Genomic DNA, 22,342 nt, shown 5'->3' with positions numbered 1-22,342 from the left:
TTCAGTTTTTAAATAAAAGCACACACTGGATCAGTTTATTTAATCATTTTGCCAGTTGTGTAACCTAAAACCAGTAACTTGCTTCTGATTTAATTGGTTCTAAGACAGTTATTCACATTAAGTACTCCCCAAACTGGGATATGATCAATACAACAGCAATTATGTACCTGCATGAGAACCAGTTCAAACTGGTATTTTTAGGCCAAAGGGCCAGCACACCACAGAGCAGGTGGGCAGCAAAGGTCAGTGAGCTCTAACATGATGATTAATGGGAATGAGTCTGCAGACACTGCATTGTATGGAATTTATTCTTCTGTAAGAGCTACAGACCTCATAGTGCTGGTCACTGTTTAGGCAAAAGCTGCCCAGATCTGCATCTCAGTGGTGGGGGAGAAGACTCCTTTGTGTCTGGCTAGTGCGGCACCACTGAGTTTACATCTCCACGTTCCAGCAGCTGTGGGGAGCCACCTCACTTTCTTTTGTCTTCACTGTCACTGTCACTGCTGCTGTCTCCATCGCTACTGCTCTCTGACGCAGTGAAGTTACCCAGGGCTTCCCTGTAAGGAAAAGAAATGGTGTTTGGTATCTCTGACATATACAACCCAGCAGCTTTAAGAACAAAGGAAAGCTCCAACAGTTCACACGACAGAAGAAACAACTATTACATCACCACCCCGGCTTTGTAAGGGAACAATATCGTACCTGAGAAAGTGAGACGCACCCAAAGAGGAGATACACAGACTTACTTTTGTTTTTCGTTGACTGTGAACTCTGTCATTACTCGTTGGGCAAGGCTCTCACAAACAGGCAAGCTGAAGGCACTTGCCAGCTTCACCAGCTCAATGGCCAAATCAGAGCTCGCAGATGCTTTTGCAGTGTCCATAAACTCCTCCAGCAATTCAGTTCTGTAAGAGAAAGAAACTGAATGCCCCCAACTCACTTTTTTTTCCCTATCAAAGACATAGGTAAAAGCAAGCAAAGTGCTCTTAATAAATTCTCCAGTGCCCCCAACTTAGACCCTTAACTTTTAGTCAAATATTCACAGGAAAAGTTGAGAATATGTTTATTAGTCAAATCCTCATTAACTCTGGAAGGAAGTTACAAAATGACCTTCTGTATATCCCCAAGATATTATCCCTGAATGGGGAACAAGCTTCCTCAGGATGCCCTGAATGGTAGGATATGAAATGCTTGCCTGTCTAGCCAAAAAGCCCTCCCTCAAATGCAGTGGCTTAGGTACGTGAAGAAATTTCAAAGCCCATGTGACTAATTCAAGCCTCTACCAGGTGAGGCCTCTTGATGTCAACTTACCTGGGAATCTTATTATGCTTTTTGAAAAGCGCCAACATTTTCCTGTCAAAGAAGAAAGAGATGACTGCCGACAGGAAAACAAGTGGCGGCCACACAAAGCTGGTCTGTCTCTTCGCAGGCTCAGAAACTAAGTGACCTAAAGAGTTACACAGACTCCCTCAATTCCTGTGGTCTCAACTAGTTCTGGCTGCACAGCTGAGATGTGGCCAGGGATGAGGACTGCTTGTAGTGTTGTCCTCCAGGGCAGGAGGGATCCAGCAACAATGTGCAGCTGAGAAGAGGCAGTGGGGTGCGCTTAACCTATTTCCCTCTTAAAGCCTGAGTCAGTCTGCCCTAAAACCCAGTATGAAGAACAGGCTCAGATTAAGGCAACAGTCTCATATATGTGAATGCCATCAGCCTGCCACATGCAAGACAAAGGCAAAACACATACATTCAGCTCCCATGACTCAGCTGAGGTCCGTACCCCTGCGCCAATCATCACAGCCTGCTTCAGTGTGTCAATCTACCTGACCATGCAAATGCTTTGTCTGTCTTTACTGACAACACAATGCTAAACAGGTCACATTTAAGTGAGCTACAACCCAAAAACAAGATTCTTCTTCAGAAAAAGATGTTTTAAACAATAGACTAGCAATAGATATCCAATACATTCATGAGATACACACAGAAAACCAAAAGATATAAAATGAAACATCAATTCTCAGCTTGCCTGAACAATACCCCCTTCTCAAATAAACCATACACACTGGCCTTACCAAAAGTTTGCTTTTTAACTGGTATTCACAAATGTCCACCAAAACCCCACTGTACATTCAGGTTTGTTCCTGTCACTAAGCTGAATTAGAGAACACTCATCTATCAACCTGAGTCCATGTTTTGGCTTTAAGAATAAATGTTGGTATTTACACTCACCATGCTTCCTGGGTTTTGCCACCTCTTAAAAAAAGGACAGCTATACACTGTAGAGAGTTGGCTGGCCAATCAAGAGCAGTCTGCTGGGCATCTTGGCTTTCATATGTGGATTTGATATCAGCAGCACAGTCAGCAAATGCCACCTGAAGCTAGAGGCTCTAAGAGTCAGCAGAACTGCCTAGCTGGTCTGACAAGAATTTAAAATCCAAGAAACTATCACATGCATGACTAACAAGAAATACAGTAAAAAGAAGCCCGAACCTGTTTTGCAATAATAGTTAACTACATGTTTGAAATAGATCATGAATTTCCTTTAAAAGGTTTTGTATTAATTTATTGACTGACTGTGTATAGATGTGCACAAAAGGGCGCCAGAGCCCATGTGCAGAGGTCAGAGGACAACCTGTGATGGCAGGTTCTCTCCTCCTTCCACGTAGGTCCCAGGGAAAGAACTTTGATCATCAGACTTGGTAGAAAGCTCCTTTATCCACTGAGCCACCTCACTTCTCTTCAGGTAGCAATTACAGAGAAAAACACAACCAACCTACTCTAATAATAAAAAAGTCATTTTTATTTTATGTGTATGGCTGTTCTAACTGCATGTGTCCCAGACAGTTGTGAGCCTCCAATTGGGTTCTGGGAATCGAACCAGGGCACGCTGAAAGAAGAGCACATTGCCCTTAATCACTGAGCCACCTCTCCAACTCTTTATTTTTTAATTATTGGGGTGAGGAGGGGAGGCAATGCACTTGAGTGCAGTTATTTGTGAACTGCCTGATGTGGGGACTGGGAACTGAGCCCTGGTCCTCTAGTGCTTTTCCACTGAGTCAGCTCTCTAGCCCCTGGAATACCTACAAAATAATCTGGCATTCATTGTCATAACTATTTTCCTGCTGCCTGCTTTAGACTAGAGAAATGAGGCTAACACTAAGATTGGTATTTTGCTACTGGTAATGCATATTTAACCTAAATCTAGATTTGCATATCTGAACCCAACAAAAGATGAGTAAATTCAGGGAAACAACCATGGAAAGGACATAATTTTAGCAAATGCACAGGTCAGCAGTATACATCTAATGATAGAACTTGAGCCTCAAGACAGTCTTACCTCTGGTGGGTGTTTATCCCTGGCCATGAGCATCAAGATTTCTTGTCTTAAGGCATCTCGGAAAGTATGGCCATGCTCTTTACTATCTTAAAGCATAAACAAACAAACAAACAAATAAATAAATAACAGTGATCATCAAAATGCAGAACATCTTTTTGGTGAACCTTTATCCACTACAGACTTTTAACTTTTGGTGGGTGAGGAAGTTGGCACTCTGGGATGCAGAGGATCTCTGAGAGCTCAAGGCCAGCCTAGTCTACAAAGTGAATACCAGGCCAGCCAGAGCTATACAATGAGATCTTTTGCCTTGAACTGTTTGCAGTCAATGTAAAACACAGCATGTGCACAATACTTAAGTAAGACAGAGCAGGACTTCAGTACCCATTCTCAAAGCACTGATATTTGAAGCACATGAAACTGACTGAGACACAACTCCGTTCATAACTATTAATTTAGCAACACCATCAGCACTGCCTCTGATCCTTACTGCACCAGATCAATCAGGCTTTATGGCAGGCTACGTTACATGATTAGCAATCCTTCCCAGATCCCATTATTTAAGAAATGCAAAAAAAAAAAAAAAAAAAAAAAAAAAAACCCGAGCATATTTTCCATGTATAATCATCCAATATAACAGGAGCAATAGTCCACAAGTTTGGCCTTAACAAATGTGTTAATTTAGTTAAGAATGAAAGTTTTCAGTCCTAAAAACACAAATGTGTTACTTAACAGAAGTTAAGATGGTGTTGCAAAAACTGACACTAACCTTTCCAAATCTGAGGAACCATTTCTAGCCTATTGGCCACATCCAATGCTTGGAGAAGCCCTATCAAAGTTTGGGAGTGGGGAAAGAAGACCTGAGAGAGAAGAACAAACATGACTTAAAAGTATCCATCAGGAAAGATACCCAGCCCTCTATAAACACAAAAGACAAGTAATCCTCTTACTGAAGGTATTAGGTCCTTATACCACTTCAAGGTGACGTCAATCTGTTCCATTGAACAAATCAAACTGAAAAACTTCGAACTGTGGAGAGAAAACACATGTTTAGATTAAAGCCTGTGTGCTTAACAATGAGGTAAAAAATGAGTCAAATCTCAGTATAGTTATTCATGTATTAAACATAGACTTTTAATGTTTCTAATTTCAGGTTACTGAGATGGTCCAGGGGGTAAAGGTATTTTTGACACATAAGCCTGGCAACCTGAGTCCCATCCCTGGAACACATGTAAAGGTAGGAGAGAACGGAAAGTTGTCCTTGAACCCCCACCCCGGACGCCCATGCTGTGGCACATACATGCAATAATAAAAACTATTTACAATTTCCAGTTACAAGGGTCAACGTTTCACCAAGGAAGTGCTAGCTATAATTAATTACCCAATTGAGATCTTTTGTTCCTCAGCTGGACTATTTGGGCTGTCTGCTCAGATCCTACAACTATTATTTGAAGTAAATATTACTTGTATTGAAAGTACTCAGAGGACACAACCATGACACATAAAGTTATAAAATGTTAACAAAGAAGATAAAATCTCTAAATACACACTAGACGGGTCATTTTATCACTGCTTTTCATATCTTTGTTAGTATGTATTATGCAGACGCGCTTGCCTGTCCCGTGAATACAGGACAGCTAGTAGGCTGTTTCAGGTGTCCTCAACTGCTGTCCGTCTCACTGGACGACAGCTCCGCTGCTCTGACCACCCTGAGGTCATCTAGCCTGGATCTGCGTATTTCTACTTCTTCCTTCATGCTGGGGTTACGGACACAATACCACCAGTGAGTGCTGGGGCCTGAACTCAGGACCTCATTCTTACCTACCTCAGCCCACTGCTTTAATCTCCCAGTGTTCAATAACTATGACTTAATGGGCAGACAACCTAAAACTAGAGCTGAGATAAACAGTCATTAACTTTCTCCCACTGCAGAATCCAGTGATTAAAGTCAAAGGAGAGATGGCTCAAGAGTTAAGAGCCCTTGGTCCAGAGTTTAGATCCCAGAAACCAAGCAACAAACCAAGCATTCCTAGCAAATGCATGTTACCAACTCCAAGGTAGAGCAGATAGGAGGCCTACCAGGTGTGTGCATACACTCACAGACAATCTCTCTCTCTCTCTCTCTCTCTCTCTCTCTCTCTCTCTCTCTCTCTCTCTCTCTCTCTCTCTCTCTCTCTCTCAAAAATACAAAGTAACATACTTACTAATAGAAATTGAGTTGAAGATCATTTCCAATCAATTTCCGGTTATTCCCCGTATTTAAAAGACGATGTACTTGGTAAGCAAGTTCTAAATCTCTGAGAGATGAACACTGAAAATTTGCAACTAATATTACCCAGACATTCTTGTAAGCCAAACAGACTCAACATATAATGAAAAAGTATGCATTTCTGGTAGAGGCTGGTGGACCTCTGTGAGTTTGAGATCAGCCTGGTCTACAGAGTTCCAGGACAGCCAGGGCTACACAGAAAAACCTTGTCTTAAAGCACATTTCTTTGCATAAATATTTAACTAACAATATTCAATTTATTAACTGACAGCAAAAAAAGTCACAAAAAATAAACCCTAGTTTTATGAAATTTAAAACAAAATTATTGAGTTAGCAATTCCAGTGCACCATTAAAATCACCATGAAACAGCTTGAAGAAGCAGCCTTGAAATACTTACTAGTTCTCCCCTCCTCTGACATATACTACCATAGGGCTGCATCTGAGTACCTATGAGCCCTAAACAGGATGTTTTCAACTCATCCAGAAAACATAGGAGAAAAATTTCTCCTATGGTGACGATAAAATGAAAACCAACATCATAATCTATTTCCATCAATCTACAAAGCTAATGGGCAAAAACCATTCTGAAAGCTATCAAAGCAGGCATAAAGGACAACACAATAAAGAATAGAGCTGGGGTATGATTTTTTTTAAAGTTTTGAAAGTATAGACTGTACAGAAAGAAGGAAAGTAGAAGCAAAGACATGACCAGAGAATTAAAACTGAAAGGACATGCAGAAGCACTCAGTTACAGGTAAAAATGAAGAAATAAGAGGGAAAATTAGGAAATGGCACTTACTACATTCATGGCCGACTGAAAAAATTTATCTGAAAAGTAAAGTTCACAAGTTTGGTTGCTATGGATGTAAGTTTATTTTCATATTAATTACATTACTATGCCACAGACATCTTGACTTTTTCAGAATATTCAATCCATATATTATTATTCAGATAAATAAACATTGCCGTCAACACAAGGCCTCTAATGGCACTCAGGCAAATCACCCATCATGAGCTAGAGGAATAGCACAAGTAATTTCTGCACATACCATCATCCAGGTCCCGTGGGGAAAATGTCCTTCCCTCTAACTCCTGCATGATATCATAGATGATGAGGGACGGTGTTTTTATAGTGTTAGCTGCAGAAAAGTAAGGCAAATGATTTTTTTTTTTAAAATCAGGAGTTCACTTCCATAAGTAGTACCAACTTCACAGCCCCCAGTTATAAAAGCCTATTTGATGCCTCCATCTTTAGCCTAAGACCTGGCAGGGCCGAAACCTGCTTAAAGAGACCAGTATAGCCCAGAGCCCAAGTACTGGTAAAATCTCTAAGAATCACTATGCTCTGTTCTTATGTTCTACTTAGATTTCTTCACTTTTATTCATTTTTTTCCTAAAAAGCTCAAATTTCTTGAGTGGGTGGTGTGGGAGGTCCTTCTGTCTATGTGTAGCTTTTATTGGTTAATAAATAAAGAACTAACTGACTTGGCCTAGAGCATGGGAGAAGGAAGGCAGAGTCAGAGAGACACCATGGAGCCGCCACTGGCAATAGATGTGCTGAAACTTTGCTGGTAGGCCACGACCTCGTGGTGATGTACAGATTAATAGAAATGGGTTAAATTCATAGGTAAGAGCTAGCCAATAAGACACTAGAGCTAATGGGCCACACAGTGATTTAATTAATACAGTTTCTGTGTGGTAATTTCGGGGCTGAGGAGCCAGGAACAACCAAGCAGCCCCTCTCCCTCCAACAAGTGGGACAAATACCAACAGCTCCCAATCTCAAATTAACACACTTAACCAAATTATTTGGTGGTATCTGTGTTCTTTTAAAGTAAAACCAGATAAGGTAGCCAAGAAAAAAATATCCAACTACAGAATGGATTAGTGGATGGGGCAATTGGTAAAGCCATATGAGCCAGTCATGGCCACACAGACTTTTAATTCCAACAGTGAAGTAGAAAGACCGTGAGTCAGGTTCACCTGAGCTACACATCAAGTTCAAGACATTCTATGCTACACAGCAAAATAACTGGGTTTTGGAAAAGGTAACAGAATAGGGTCAAAACTACACCTATTGGGATGGGTAGGGGGTGCCTTTGCAAAAACCATGGTCAGGAGAATGTCAATTCACAAGAAGCAAGAAGTCAGTCCAGTTCAACATAACTCAATAGTGGGTGCTAGTTCAAACTCTGAGGGTTTAATGAACCAGGTAGTTTATTTTAGGCATATTTAAGCACAGCCAAACGTGGACAAAGTTTCCTGTTGATGACGAACTCAATCCGATGTGTACAGTAAAGCATGGCTACATCAAAACTATGGAATATAAGTGATATTGGGCTCTTCCATAATGACAGGCTCAAGGTAAACAAAACACACAAGAAGGGACTGGAGGAGCAAGTGTGGTGAGGCTATACCAGTTACCAGGCTATTCCCGTCTTTCGGAAGGAAAACACGTTATCTCTCCACTTGAAGAGACAACCCGGTGTGTTTAACACCACTGTTTCCCCTAGTGCTTCTTCGTGAGCACTAAAACTTACATCCCTATCACTATCACAAACACACACGTAGCCAGAACTGGAGAGAGAGGACTCAGCAATTAATTCATATAGCAAAGACCAAGAAAAACACTGTAGAAACACACCCTTTTTGACAAAAGGTTTTTATTTTATTCATATATATCAGTGGTTTTCAACCTTTCTAATGCTGAGACCTTTTAATAGAGTTACTTATTTTGTGGTGATCCCCTAACCATAAAATTATTTTAGTTGTTTCTTCCCAACTGTGCAGGATCTCTGATATGTGACCCCAGAACTACTGACATACGTGAATGAGTACCATATGTGTATTGGTGTTCTAGGAATCCAAAAGAAAATGCCAGCTGCCCAGAAGGTGGAGTGACAGGTGGAAGTGAGTCTGTGGTGCTAGGAGTGGAGCATGAGTCCTCCGTAAGGTCAACCAGTTCTCATAACCAGTCAAGCCAGTAGTTCTCAACCTGTGGGTGTCAGATTATCCTTTCAACAGGGGTCACATATCAGAGATCCTGTATATCAGATATTTATAATCATTACAGTAGCAAAAGCACAGTTATGAAGTAGCAATGAAAATAATTTTATGGCTCAGGGTCATAACATGAGGAACTGTTATAAAGGGTCACAGCATCAGGAAGGTTGAGAACCACTGGCTTAAGCCATCTCTGTGGCCCTCAAAATTCTATATATAGAAAAAAATAATCATACTGTGTACAAAAATAATCAAAAATGGGTCAAAGACTAATGAAGGACATAATACTCAGAAATACTAAATAAAAACCAAAGAGACATCACTTTAAAACTATGGCATAGGCAAGAACTTTCTGAAAAGGAAATATGCTTACTAATCTCAACATTAAGGTACAGAGATTAGGACTCACAGGTTCACCCGTGAGGTGCTTCTAGGAATTCTATGGTCTTTTCATCTCGTCTCACCATGGATGGTGGGATTAGACACTTATTACATGGTTTGGCTTCAAACTGGTTCTGGAATCTAATTTAAATTCCCAAGGCTTGCAAAGACCTAACCCACTGAAGCATCTGCCTCTTTGTCACAGGGTCTGTCGTGGTGCTATGATAAAATGGAATGACAAGAGCAAGGTAAGGGTAAAATGGCTAGGCTGGATGGCCCTAAGGCAAAGAGTCTGCCCATACCTTCCGGGACTACGAGTGTGCTACCACACTTCTGGGATCAAACTCCATAGTTTTTCAATTGTGTAACAAACATTTTACTAAGTGACCTATCTTCCTAGGGCCTCTCACTCCCTTTTTCTGACACTCATATATCATAGGCTGGCCCAACATCAATCTGATCTCCCTGCTTTGATTTTTCAAATTATTACAGACAAGTGAGAGGAGGTTTGGAATATATGATGGAATTCCATTTAGGAGAAACAGATTCAATTTGCAGGAGAACAGAACTGGAGCTGACTCTATTAAACAAAATAAGCCAGACAACTCTTACATTCCCTTTTCACATAAAACCCAGATTATGCAGATGCTTCTGTTTATATGTGACATGTAAAAGTAGAAGGGAGCCACTGTGAGGAAGAATGACAGGAGTGTGGGTGGCAGAATAAGAGCGGGTAATTTGTGGGGGGTAAGATGGCTCGGTGTTACATAAGGATAATTGCTGCCAAGCCTGATGATGGAGTTTAATTCTTGGAACCCACAAAGAAAAAGAATGTAGTCACATTTTCTTTAATATACTGAAACTACCCATACATGACTTCTAAGTTATTATATTGAGCATAAGTGAAGCTGTGTTACTGTGCTTATCTAAAACACCGGAATAAGCCTCCATGTGTGATTCATCTGGGAGCTGGGTGCTGGACCCCACAACAGACAGAAGATCAAAGACCAAGGAACAAAGGAGAAAAAATACCAACTACAAGTACACTGTACAACCAACCAACTACAAGTACGCTGTACAGACAATCAACTACAAGTACACTGTACAAACAACCAACTACAAGTACACTGTACAGACAACCAACTACAAGTACACTGAACAGACAACCAACTACAAGTACACTGTACAAACAACCAACTACAAGTACACTGTACAAACAACCAACTACAAGTACACTGTACAGACAACCAACTACAAGTACACTGTATAGCCCCTCCAGTTTGCATTCATGTCACAATCAGGGTTCTACTCTGAAGAGCAACCTTTTGCTCAAACTAAATGCTAATTTGTGAATTTTCTTTTCTTTTTGGGAAATAATTGTCTTGAAGGCCTCCAACTTTGATTCTTCTGCTTCGGCCTTCTAAGTGCTGGCACTAGGACTGCAGGTATCCAACACCACTCAGGGCTAAATTCTCTATCTTTAATTTTTTTAAAAAAATTTATGTGTACGTTAGTTGTTTGTTTTTCAAGACAGGGTTTCTCCATGTAGACCAGGCTGGCATTGAACTCACAGAGATCCACCTGCCACTGACTCATAAGTGTTAGATTAAAGGCATGCGCCACCATGCCCAGCTGTGTATGGAGTTTTGTTTGTATGTATGCTTATGCTTCTGCCCTTGGAGGTAAAAAGCATCATCGATCCCCGAGGACTGGAATTAGAGATGATTGTGAGGCACCATGTGGATGGATGCTAGGAAGTGAACTGTTCTCTCAAAGAACAGTGTTCTCAGCCACTGAGCCATCTTTCCTTTCCAGCCTCTATTCTTAATTCATATAAGGAGCAAGTACTACAATAATTACATAAACTCAAAAGAAATGACTTTCATATAAATCAAAATAATGTAAAGTTATACATACCTCGCTGATAAAAGAGACGAATAATATGATGGTATGTTGCAAGTGAGGGTTCTCAAATTACCAAGTAGATAGAGAAAAAGAGAAATAAATAACAGTTATCTAAAATAAAGTTGAAGCATTGTGGTAACATTTAAGCAAAAGATATTTCTATTCCTTTGAAGACATTCTTAGCTCGTCCCACAAAAAGGTGAAGTCACGAAGACAACACTTTGTTACTATGCATACGAGCGATTTACTACTGACAACAGCAAAGCACCACGAAGTCAATCAATGCCCAACTGATCTCAAATTAATTACTGAAGCACCTACAATACAGTAGCACATAATTTGAGTTAGAATACCTAATTATGCTAGAAAAACATCCTGGAATTTAAAACTGGCTAACAAAGTTATCAATTCCCTTTAAAATCAAGAGAACTACAAAAAAAAGTCTTTCAAATGTTAAAGTAAAATTGTATTTACTGTAAAAAATATGAAATAGAAGGCATTGCCTACCAGACAGTTATCACTTGGTATGCATGGGACCCCTTGGTATCCAGGACCCCTGATGCCCGGCTATTCAGATGCTCATATAAAATGGTGACGTATTTGCGTATGACTCATATACAACCTGATGTGCATGTCAGAGCATTTCTAGATTCCCAGTAACATATGCTATGCCACAAATGTAATGCAAACAATTCTTATATTGTTTAGGAATGTTCAAAAACCAGTATATATGTATACACACACACACACACACACACACACACACACACACAATGATTTTATCAGACATTTTTATCTGAGTTGAATGCCAAGACAAAAAGGAGCAACTGCACATGAAATTACACCTGCCACAAGGAAATCCTAACAGGAAAGTAATGGTAAAGGTAAAGACACTTCCTGCTTTTGTGGTTGAGACCAGAGGCCAGCTCACCTCATCTTCAGTGAGGACCCAGGATGTACCCTTACCTATTCCAATGTATTTCATTTCACGTAATATCTGTAAGGCTGGCAGCCTTCCAAGCAAGTAAAACTTCCGGAGACCCTTCAGCATGGCATTGAAAGTCTGCAGGTTCGGTTTCACCTTCTGTGCAACCATATGTTTCAGCAGATCCTGGGCGAAGCCAAAACAGGAAAAATTTTTTACTCCAGCATAATCTGACAAAGCACTAAGAATTTAATTCTGTGGCCACATATGAAACAAATTATTAACTATACCCCTAACTTAATAATTATTTGCTTTAAAAAACAGACAGCCTGGTTTGATAGTCCAGCACTTGAGATTCAAAGGCAAAGGATCTCTGAGTTCAAAGCCACCCTGGCTTACACATCAAACTCCAGGCTAGTAAAGGCTAGATAGTGAGACCCTTTCTGAAAGAAAACCAGCCAAACCAAAAACTGACAAAGAACTGCCTGCCAGGGATCTCATCTTCTAGAAAGCCTCTGAACACTATCATACGTCAATATGTCTGTCTCTCAAAATCCCATCATGCACCACGGGGGATCTGCAGTCTTCCACCAAACTGAGACTAAAATGAAAAGCAACCATGGTATATTTCTATGTTTTGACAAAATCTCTCCAGTGATTCCAATTTAACTTCCCTGGTTAGAATTTTACAACAGGTAGGTATGTACCTTTGCACCTTACAATTAAATCAATTAGACATTAAGTGCCCCAACTCTTCCTGTATCCTATCTATGTAGTCAGAGAGGCCTATGGAGTCAGAGATCAATCAGTATCCTCGGAACCCACAAGAGAGGCTTCTTAAGCAAGGGAACGCCACAAAAATGCTAAATTAGTATTTCTCAGTCAAAGGTACAGGAAGACAATGAAGGCGTTTCCTTACCAGTATGTAATTCCATTTGTCCTCAAATTTCTCATCAGGAATAAACATCTTAGCTTCAATCAATGCATTGAAGGTGTATACATCAGCTGTAAAAGAAAGTACCTTAAGGTTGGAAATTTCAAAACAGCTGAAGTGAAGAGAAAATGGTCATAGAACCAGATCTCTAATCCCATCTTAATCACTAGTGTGGCAGCAAAAGTCAAACAACTCCCCAAACAACAATCATGGGTCAATGACCGAGACAAAACTCAAAGATTCCACCAATTCTTGTTCGAGTATTGTTTCTCAACCTGCAGGTGCATATCAGACATCCAATATTTACATTAGGACTCACACCAGTAGCAAAATTATAGTTATGAAGTAGCAAGAAAATAATTCCATGGTTGGGGGGTCACAACAACATAAGGAACTGTATTAAGGGGTCACAGCACTAGGAAGGTTGAGAACCACAGTCTTAGAGGAAGACACACCTAGGGGGAAGTCCCAAACTCACCACGAAGTCTGTTATTTAATAACTCAGTATACAAGTTCAATGCCTGTGCATAAGCTCGGTGCTGGAGAGAGAAAAACAACATCATCAAAATCTTCCCAGCAGGGAACGTAAATACACTAAACAGGAGCCTCGCTTGCATCCGAGTGCAGTAGGGATCTTCTGGGCACACTAGCAATGCTTTAGAGACATTTTCGGCTGTCACAAGAGTGACACTGAGGGGGAGGCAAGAGCATGTTAGACAACTCACAGCATAACACTAAGACATCTCAGAACACACGGAAACTTCCAACCATCTGATCTTCAAGAGGATGAGCTAACTCAGCCTTAGGGGGCTGGAGAGATGGCTCAGCGGTTAAGAGCACTGCCTGCTCTTCCAGAGGTCCTGAGTTCAATTCCCAGCAACCACATGGTGGCTCACAACCATCTGTAATGAGGTCTGGTGCCCTCTTCTGGCCTGCAGGCAGACACGCAGACAGAATATTGTATACATAATAAATAAATAAATAATTTAAAAAAAAGTGCTCATCACAAGAACCAGAGTTCTAAATCCCACACCCATGCCTGTAGTTAACTGGTTCCAAGGTATCCGCACTGTCTACTATCAACTGCAGGAATACAATGAAAGTGTGTGTACATGCATGTGTACAAGCATATACACCCCCACACACTCCTATATAACACTTAAGACATAGACAGAAGCATACACACATGAATAAAGAGAAAACAAACTCAAAAACGCTTGTTCAACACTAATCCAAACTCTGAAATGCTGAGAAGCTCAAAAATTTTGAGTCATAAATAGAACCTCATTTAACGAGCAACAAACAAACAGAGCATAGGCTCCCAAAGATATTACATAAAATGATTTTGCTAAGTCCTGTAGTATATGCCCATGATCCCAATTACTCTGGAGATAGGATGGAAAGAATTGTTGAGTCTGAGGCCAGCCTGGGCAATTTCAGAAAGCCTATCTGTCAAAAAAAAAAAAGAGAGAGAGAGAGAAGGAGGGTGGGAAAAGAAAAGAGCTCTTGTTTGGTACTGAAGCACCTTTTCTGACAAGGCAGAGACAGACATGTTGCTGTGAAGTTACGCCTTGTCTGCATAACAACCCAGCCAGTCAGGGTTATACACTGAGACCCTGTCTAAGCAAAACTGTTTTCAAGTTATGTGTGTAAAAGTTGTATGAAGCAAACAGATACCCTGTTTAGAACCGACTCCACCCCCATATACCCAGGATCCCAGGCATTTCTCATCCATGTTAGTTTAAGGGTGGAAAAGAATCACCAACTCAATAGACCTTCAAGATGAAAATAATGGAAGGTACCTTTACCATCCCTCGGATCACTGTGCAGTAGGAGTGTGCATTCTTCTCTGGCATTAGAGCAAAGACTCTCTCAGCATTGTTTTGTGTTCTAGAAACAACAGAATGAACATGAACCAGAGCATTGGGAAAACTAGTAGTAACTGCCACCATTTTCTTCATAACCATTCTACCACCCAGAAGAGTGTGACAGGATTATTTCAAAAATGTAGGGTCAAAGGTCTGCATTTGTCCCATAGCTCATGGTCCCCAGGTAAAGAAAAATTCTGCAGACAAGATACACAGTGCAGGATCTCCTCTGTTCCCCACCCCACTTCTTGTCTCCTGATAATAGAATTCCCAAGGCAAGCATGACTCGAATGTGAATGATTTTGGACCTCTACTAGAGGAAAAGAAAATGATACACTTTATATACATTTTCCTGTATACTCAACTTTATATTTCCTAATCTAAAGAAACCGGACAGAACTATAATATGAGCCAAGATCTTTCTACAAAGTCCATGTGCGTGTCATCTGTTTCAATGTGTGTCACGTGTGCTAGTGCCCACAGAAGTCAGACCGCCCAGAGCTGGAACTACAGGTGCTGGGAAGGGAACTCAAGCCATCTTAGAGAACAGGAAATGCTTTACGGAGCCATCTCTCCGGATATCAATTTCTGGTATTAACAGTAGCCGTTCTTCTCTGTACATCCACACAGAGTACTTATTTTTATTTTACGCACTCTCTAATTAAACATTCAACCATGAGTATTATTTACTTTTTTAAAAAACTATTTCTCATACACAAACTCTTTCAGAATTAGGGATCTACATCTCAAGGCTGCACTATTAATGAAACTAAAACAGAGGAAAAACAAAAAGGACAATCAGGTCAAACCCTAAATGGGTTTTGTATGGTGGCAGGAGTTAACACTCTTACAAGTCTAAGCCAGAAGTGATGCTGTATACTTGTTATACCAGGCCTTGGGAGTAGAAGCAGGGATGGTCTGTGTTTGAGGCTAACCTGGGCTATGTAGGTAGAATCCTGAATATAACAATAACTAATAAGCCAGGTGAGGCGGCACACATTTTTAATCCTAGCATTCAAGAGGCATAAGGCTCTCTGAGTTAAGGTTAGCCTGCTCTACACAGTGAGCTCCAGGACAGCCAAAAACTGCAGAGAAACCCTGACACACACAGATACACACAGAAAAGACAAAAGGTCTAAAATATAAAGACAGATTGTAGATACATCTGTAAAATGAAGAGGGAAAAATCTGTTTAGAACATTTCAGGATTGCAACTCTAGAGGACTGTAAAATCCCCAAAATATAAGATTCTCAAAGAGTAACATACTTCCAAGGAATAGTCTTCATCTTGGATGTCAGATTACTTTCCTCTGTAGCCTCTTCCTAGAATGGATGAAATAAAAGGTAAGACAATATTTGCTAGCGGACTATTTAAAAAAAAATCAGAAAAGCAAAGAAAATTCAGAACACTAAGGGAAATAAATCAGCAAAAGGCAACAAGAAATGCAAGAAAATGCTACCACCCACAGTGAATTCCTTCGTGAAAATCAGTGAACACTGAAGAAAGCAAAGTCAGCTCTTAAACAAGAGATCATCTAGAGATAGGAAAAAGAATGCCCTCTGTGGCCTGCCTACGGTTAAAAAGCAGAAAAGAAAACAAAGTGCAATCTGCTTCTACAGAGCCAAACACTGGTTTGACTCAGAAAAATACTGCACACATGGGGTGAAAACAAGAGATACTGACATTAGTGTCTAATACTAGACCTTTTACACCAGAAATTCTGCCCTTACTTATAAGGGATGAGGCAAACACAGAGGCCTGACTGGCATTTGCAGAAGCCAGGGTTAGTTCTGTAGGCAGCCAGCTATTTCAGGAGCAAGGATGGTAACAGGGGGCCAGTCTGGCAGGGCTCAGAAGACGCTTTTCAAGGTCACAGGTATGACTTACTCACTGCCTGAGCACTTTACAACACTAGTTACTATGTAGGGAAGTTACCCACAATTAGTGGACAAAGAACAGAAACAGTCCATAATATCATTACTGAGAAATGCTTTTAAAAAATTTTTATCGTCTGTAAATGAAAAAATGATTTTTTAGAAAAATAACAAAGATTGAACCCCTTATCCAAAAGAGTGTATAGACTAAACATGAAATTTATCCTTCAAATACATACAACATGAAGTTTTTTTTTTCTTTATGAAGAAGTTTTGAAAGAATGAAATCATATAAGGCCAGGCGTAGAAGTTTCCATTTAGTAGATAGTCAAAAAGTTCCTATTTTGGAGCGTTTCAGTTATAAAATCTGGTTTGGGGATTTTTAATTATGGATGCTCAGTAACCTCTTTCTTCCAGGATGAATCATTCCATACCATCAGGGCTATCCTGACCTCAACAGCTTCCCCATCATCACCTGCTATTGTTTTCAGGATCTTTGCACATACAGGCATAAATCCATACCAGTTTAGAAAAACATTTCATACACACCTCTATATACCAGATACAAAGGATCCCTTGAAATCTATTTCTAGAAATAAACCCTCAAGCTTTGACAGTTACTATTCCATCCACAGGCAACACTTGGCCTAAGCCCAGCATGCTCCCTCCTCTGCCCACATCTGTATAAATTTTAAAAATTCACTGCGTTCATCAGTATGGACCTGCAAATGCTATAGCACACACATGGAGATCACAGGACAACTCTGAGGAGTTGCTTCTTTCGTAGCATCTTTACATTGGCTCCAGATACCAAACTCGGGGTCTCAGGCTTGTGTACCTCACTGGCCCTATATGTACAACTTTTGAGCAAAGGGTAACCAGTGACAAAATACAGACTCTTTCCTTGATCATTACCCAACACAATGTCACCATAGTGACAGAGGACTGGATCAAATGTTTCTGACCAAAACTTTGCCTGAGTATATAGTACCTGAAGACAAACTATTGCTAAGTAGAATAAAATTAACGTAATTGTTTCATTAAGAAAACACAAATCAAAACTACACTGAGATTCTACCTCACCTTAGTCACAAATGTTGGTGAGGCTGCAGGATAAAAGGAATCCTTAAATACTCAAGGCTGGTGGGGACACAAAACTAGTGGAGCTGCTACAGAAATCAACATGAAGTTTCCTCAAAACAGCATCCAATCCAGCTATGCCATTCCACAATGCATGTATATGCCCGAAAAACTACATATTATAAAGATACCTGCACACTTATACTTACTATGACCCCATTTACAATGGCTGAACTGTAGCACTGGTTATTCTGGGCCTCATTCACCATGCAGAGATCTACCAGCCTGTGCCTCTGTGCTGGGATTAAAGGTGTGTGCACCACACCCAGCTATGTGTAGCTAGAGCTTACGGTGGTGCCTGCAACCCAGGTACTTAGGAGGCTGATGCATGCAGAGTATGAATTTAAGGGGCAGTCCAGTCGAGCAGTGGTGGTGCACACCTTTAATCCCAGCTCTCAGGAGGCAGAGACAGGTGAATCTCTGTGAGTTCGGGTCTATGGAGTGAGTTCCAGACAGGTTCCAAAAACCTACAGAGAAACCGTCTCAAAAAACAAACAAAAAAGAGAGCAGTCCAAGCACATTAGTAAGATCCTTATCTCAAAAACAAACAAACAAAAGGGGGAGGAGGTGCTGGAGAAAAAGTTCCACGATTCAGTACTCATCTGGTGAACCGTAGGTTCACCTCCCCCAAAAATGTGTGGCACATATTCAGCCATAAAGATCAAAATTCTGTCATTTATAGAAAAATGGGTAGAACCAGAGATTATATATAGTCAGAAAAGCAGATGTTGCTTGTTTTTTCTCATACGAACCAAGTAGAAGGGAAGCTATTTGGGAAAATGAAAGAGACCACTGGGAAAGGTAAGAGGGTAAGGGGGAGGGAGTATTATTAAAATACAGTGTATACATTGATGAAATGTCATAATAAAACACATCATTTTGTATAATATACACTGATTAAAAATAAAAACCAATGTTCATATGTGCCTTCCTTCATCAATCACTGCTTATTGAAGGCTATTTTGCCCTCTCAGTATAGACCCTTTACTACATGGCATAAAACCCTGGCCCATTTTAATAAAACATTATTTTAGAAACAAACAAAAAGCCATTTTTTTTTTACCAAGTTTTCTGTATGCTCAGTTTGTTGAAATGGATAGTCAGCTGGGGGCTCTTGGTCACCATAGTAGCACAATAAATCCAAGAGACTATTAGTTGTTTCAAGAGAGACGGTGGTTCCTGTTAGGAGAAAAAAAGAGAAAGAAACCTTCAAATATCCAAGAGCCAAAGAAAGCCTGTTAGATAAAATTCTTTATTTTTTCTATTAATGGTGGCTTATTTGGCTACATACTTAATCCCTACTACCACATTACCAATTAACCAATATAACCCATGATGGCTTTCTGGTGACTCTGTCCCATTGTCCCCCTGCAAACTGTATGTAAGATGCTGTTTCTTAATAAACGTGTTTGCCATAAGACACAGCTTCTGTGAGACCTTTTGACCCCAGTTTTGGTATCTTCTGCTTTCTGATGACCCCTTGGCCTTTTCTCTCTGGAACCTGTCACTGCAGGTCCAGGTCAATTTCCACTTAATATACACAAACAATTATCCCAACTGGATTCAGGCCCTCAGTAAAACTGTACTAAGAACAACTAGCATAAATGGACAATCACAATCATCTTAAAAACAAACAATTCATTTGATTCCTAGCACCTCAGAAATCCACAACAAAACCCACCAAAAATCTACTGCTCAAAATGACTCCCATGTCAGCACTCATTTTACAGAGAAAGTACAAAGCAAAGAAAAAAGGGGTCTGGAGAGATGGATCAGCAGCCTGGAGCATTTTTGCTCTTGCAGAGGACCTGAACTTTAACCCCCACATGATGGACCACAAGCATCCATGACTTCAGTTCCAAGGGAGTCAACAGTCTCTTCTGACCTTCACAAATAACAGGCAAGCACATGACAGCCATACTTACATATATGTAGGAAAAACACCCTTACACACAAAAAATATAATCTTTTTTAAAAGGTTAAAGGTCCAATTTATTAAGCTTGGTATAATTGCCCAGACCTACAACCCAGCATTTTAGACAGAGGCGGAAGGAATTCAAGGTCATCCTTGACTACAAAGTGTTTAAGGCCAGTTTAAGCCACATGACACCCTGCCTCAAAAACCCCAAAAGAATTTACTGAGGGGCTGTACACACCTATACCACTATCCCAGAGGAGTGCAATCCAGATTCCTACCAAGCACTGCTCACACTCAGAAAGCAGAAAAACCTCACCAACATACTATCTGCTGTCGTCCTTCAGGTGTGTGTGAGACACTATAGAAAGCCACCTAAATTCCTGAAGAAGGGTATGAGAAAATGCTTTGGGTTCAAATCATATTTTCAATGATTTCCAACGTTTTCATTTCTTCTATTCTAATTCATTAAACAGCATTCTAGACTCCTAAAATTTAATGATAATGGTTGCCTCTGAGGTGACCACATGTACAATCACTGTAGCTTACCAGCCACAATATCTAGAATTGTATTTCCTAAAAAGTTCTTCAGATCTAGCCAGGCAATAGTGGTGCATGCCCAACACTCATGGAAGCAGATGCAGGTAGATCTCTGTGAGTTTGAGGCCAGTCTGGTCTACAGAATGAGTTCCAGGACAGTCAGAGACACACAATGAAACCTTATCTCAAAAAACCAAGAGTTCTCCATATCTAACTCAAAGCACAACATGATGTTAGAAACTTGGAAACATTGCACGGCCTTTATCTAGGTTACTAAGTGAGGCAGAATCACATCAATGTCCAAGTCTCTGATCCCAGTTAACAGTCCTTCTTATTTTAAAAGAAAGACTACTCTGGGGCTGAAGACATGGCTCAGCAGTTAAGAGCACTCGCTGCTCTTCCACAGGACTTAGCTTGATTCCCAGGACCCAAAATGGTGGCAAAATAACCATTTGTAACTCCAGTTACTGAGGATCTGATGCCCTCTTCTGGTCTCCTCGGGCACCAGGCCCACATATGATGCACAGCTATACATATAAACATAACTCACAGAAAAATTAAAATATTTCTGGTTTTTGTTTTGTTTTTTCAAGACAGCGTTTCTCTGTGTAGCCCTGGCTGTCCTGACTCTGCCTCCCAAGTGCTGGGATTAATGACGTGCGCTACCAACACCCAGCATATTTCTGATTTATTTGGCCATGCCTTCTCACACCTAATTGATGGAGGAGGGTCATCTATCTCTTGTTTCATTGGTTAATTAATAAATAAACTGCTTGGCCTGATAGGCCAGAACATAGGTGGGTGGAGTAGACAGAACAGAATGCTGGGAAGAAGGGAAGTGAGGCAGTCGCCATGATCCTTCTACCTGAGACAGATGTAGGCTAGAATCTTTCCCAGTAAGCCACCACTTCGTGGTGCTACACAGATTATTAGAAATGGGTTAATCAACATGTGAGAGTTAGCCAATAAGAGGCTGAAACTAATGGGCCAGTTACAGTTACCGTGTAATTATTCTGGGGCAAAGCTAGCCATGCGGGAGCCGAGCAGGACGAAAAGCAGGCCTGCTAGCCTCATCACTACACCTAATGTTAAAAAAAAAGGAGGCCAAGGAATAATCATCAACATGTACTTTCTTTACCAGTGCATAGGACAAAAACAAAAGCATGAGACTTCAGTTCTGCTTCACTTACAGCTTCAGTATGAAGCTGGAGCAGAAAATGAATTATGTATATTACACCACTTAAAACAGAAACAACACCATCAAGCAAAGTAAACACTATTGGTCATTTTTACTTAATACTACTTGGATCCTATCAAATGGCCCTATGTTCCAAGAGGGGCTCTGACTGAGAGTCACCTGCTTGTAAGAGTTGATCAAAGAGGTCCACAGAAGCCTTGACTTTCCTGAGTCTGATCCGTTCCCTCAGGGCAGCTTCACTCACATCTTCAATCTGAGGCTCAAAGGATTCTGGCATTAAGCACTAGAAAATAAGAATAAATGATGACAAACAGGCAAACGAGATAGGTTGACAGCAGGATGGGGCTATTAGCACCAATACACCAAAAAAATTCATGGCTCCAGTTCCTGTTTTCCTTACTACATACCATTTATATCCGAACATTAAAATAAAATATACAGAGAAGAACAAGAAGCTGAATGGGTGGCGATGCATGCCTTTAATCTAACCCCAGTACTGCAAGGGCAGAAGCAGGCAGACCTTGATGCTCTGTGAATTTGAGGCCAGCCTGATCTATAGAGCAAGTTCCAGGACAGTCAAGGCTACACAGAGAAATCCTGTCTTGAAAAACCAAAATCAAAACAAATAAATAACAAGAAAGGCCAATAAATCTCAACCTGAATAGAGAAGACTACTTATTCATCTCCTGACTTTATGAAAAATTTAAAATATTCAATCATAAACATCCAATCCATACTTTGAAGACCCCATTTCCAACCAAGGTCTCAACCCCAGGTTGAAGCTGAATACTTTGGTTCCAGTAAAAAAAAAAAAATTGTTTCCAAAACAAAACAATGAAACATAAAGCCAGGCATGGTGGAACACATCTTTAAACCAAGCACCCTGCAAGGAGAGGCAGGTGGATTTCTTCTGAGTTCCAGGCCAACCAGGGTACTTGGTGAGCACCTGTCTTGAAAATAGAAAAATGACAAAGAACAACAATACCCCCCGCCCCGTCTAAGCTGGGGCTCCTATTGCTGTGACAAACACCATGAACATAAAGAGTTAGGGAAAGGA

General features: G+C 40.5%; 1 protein-coding gene and 1 non-coding gene across 2 annotated transcripts in view; both read right to left on the bottom strand.

Annotated features, from left to right (window-relative positions):
• Positions 1-22,342, bottom strand: part of Ptcd3 (pentatricopeptide repeat domain 3) — a 34,192-nt gene continuing 11,850 nt past the window's right edge. The window contains exons 7-24 of the mRNA XM_038319606.1: positions 21,445-21,568; positions 18,696-18,811; positions 15,885-15,940; positions 14,552-14,639; positions 13,228-13,288; positions 12,735-12,820; positions 11,857-12,001; positions 10,903-10,953; positions 6,651-6,740; positions 6,401-6,429; positions 5,536-5,642; positions 4,282-4,360; positions 4,101-4,191; positions 3,335-3,420; positions 2,227-2,375; positions 1,312-1,353; positions 747-905; positions 1-557 (exon numbers count right to left, since the gene is read on the bottom strand). Of these exons, the coding sequence (XP_038175534.1) occupies positions 470-557; positions 747-905; positions 1,312-1,353; positions 2,227-2,375; positions 3,335-3,420; positions 4,101-4,191; positions 4,282-4,360; positions 5,536-5,642; positions 6,401-6,429; positions 6,651-6,740; positions 10,903-10,953; positions 11,857-12,001; positions 12,735-12,820; positions 13,228-13,288; positions 14,552-14,639; positions 15,885-15,940; positions 18,696-18,811; positions 21,445-21,568 (1,647 nt within the window). The 3' untranslated portion in view covers positions 1-469. The remainder of the gene's footprint in view (positions 558-746; positions 906-1,311; positions 1,354-2,226; positions 2,376-3,334; positions 3,421-4,100; positions 4,192-4,281; positions 4,361-5,535; positions 5,643-6,400; positions 6,430-6,650; positions 6,741-10,902; positions 10,954-11,856; positions 12,002-12,734; positions 12,821-13,227; positions 13,289-14,551; positions 14,640-15,884; positions 15,941-18,695; positions 18,812-21,444; positions 21,569-22,342) is intronic.
• LOC119808589 lies at positions 1,665-1,801 on the bottom strand. The gene has a single exon (XR_005284511.1). It is a non-coding gene; the product is annotated as a small nucleolar RNA SNORD94 (small nucleolar RNA).

This window comes from Arvicola amphibius, chromosome 2, assembly GCF_903992535.2.
Source record: "Arvicola amphibius chromosome 2, mArvAmp1.2, whole genome shotgun sequence".
In the NCBI taxonomy this organism is placed as follows: Eukaryota; Metazoa; Chordata; class Mammalia; order Rodentia; family Cricetidae; genus Arvicola; species Arvicola amphibius.
The sequence above is the reverse complement of the archived record's forward strand: the minus strand, read 5'-3'. Positions and strand labels throughout refer to the sequence as shown.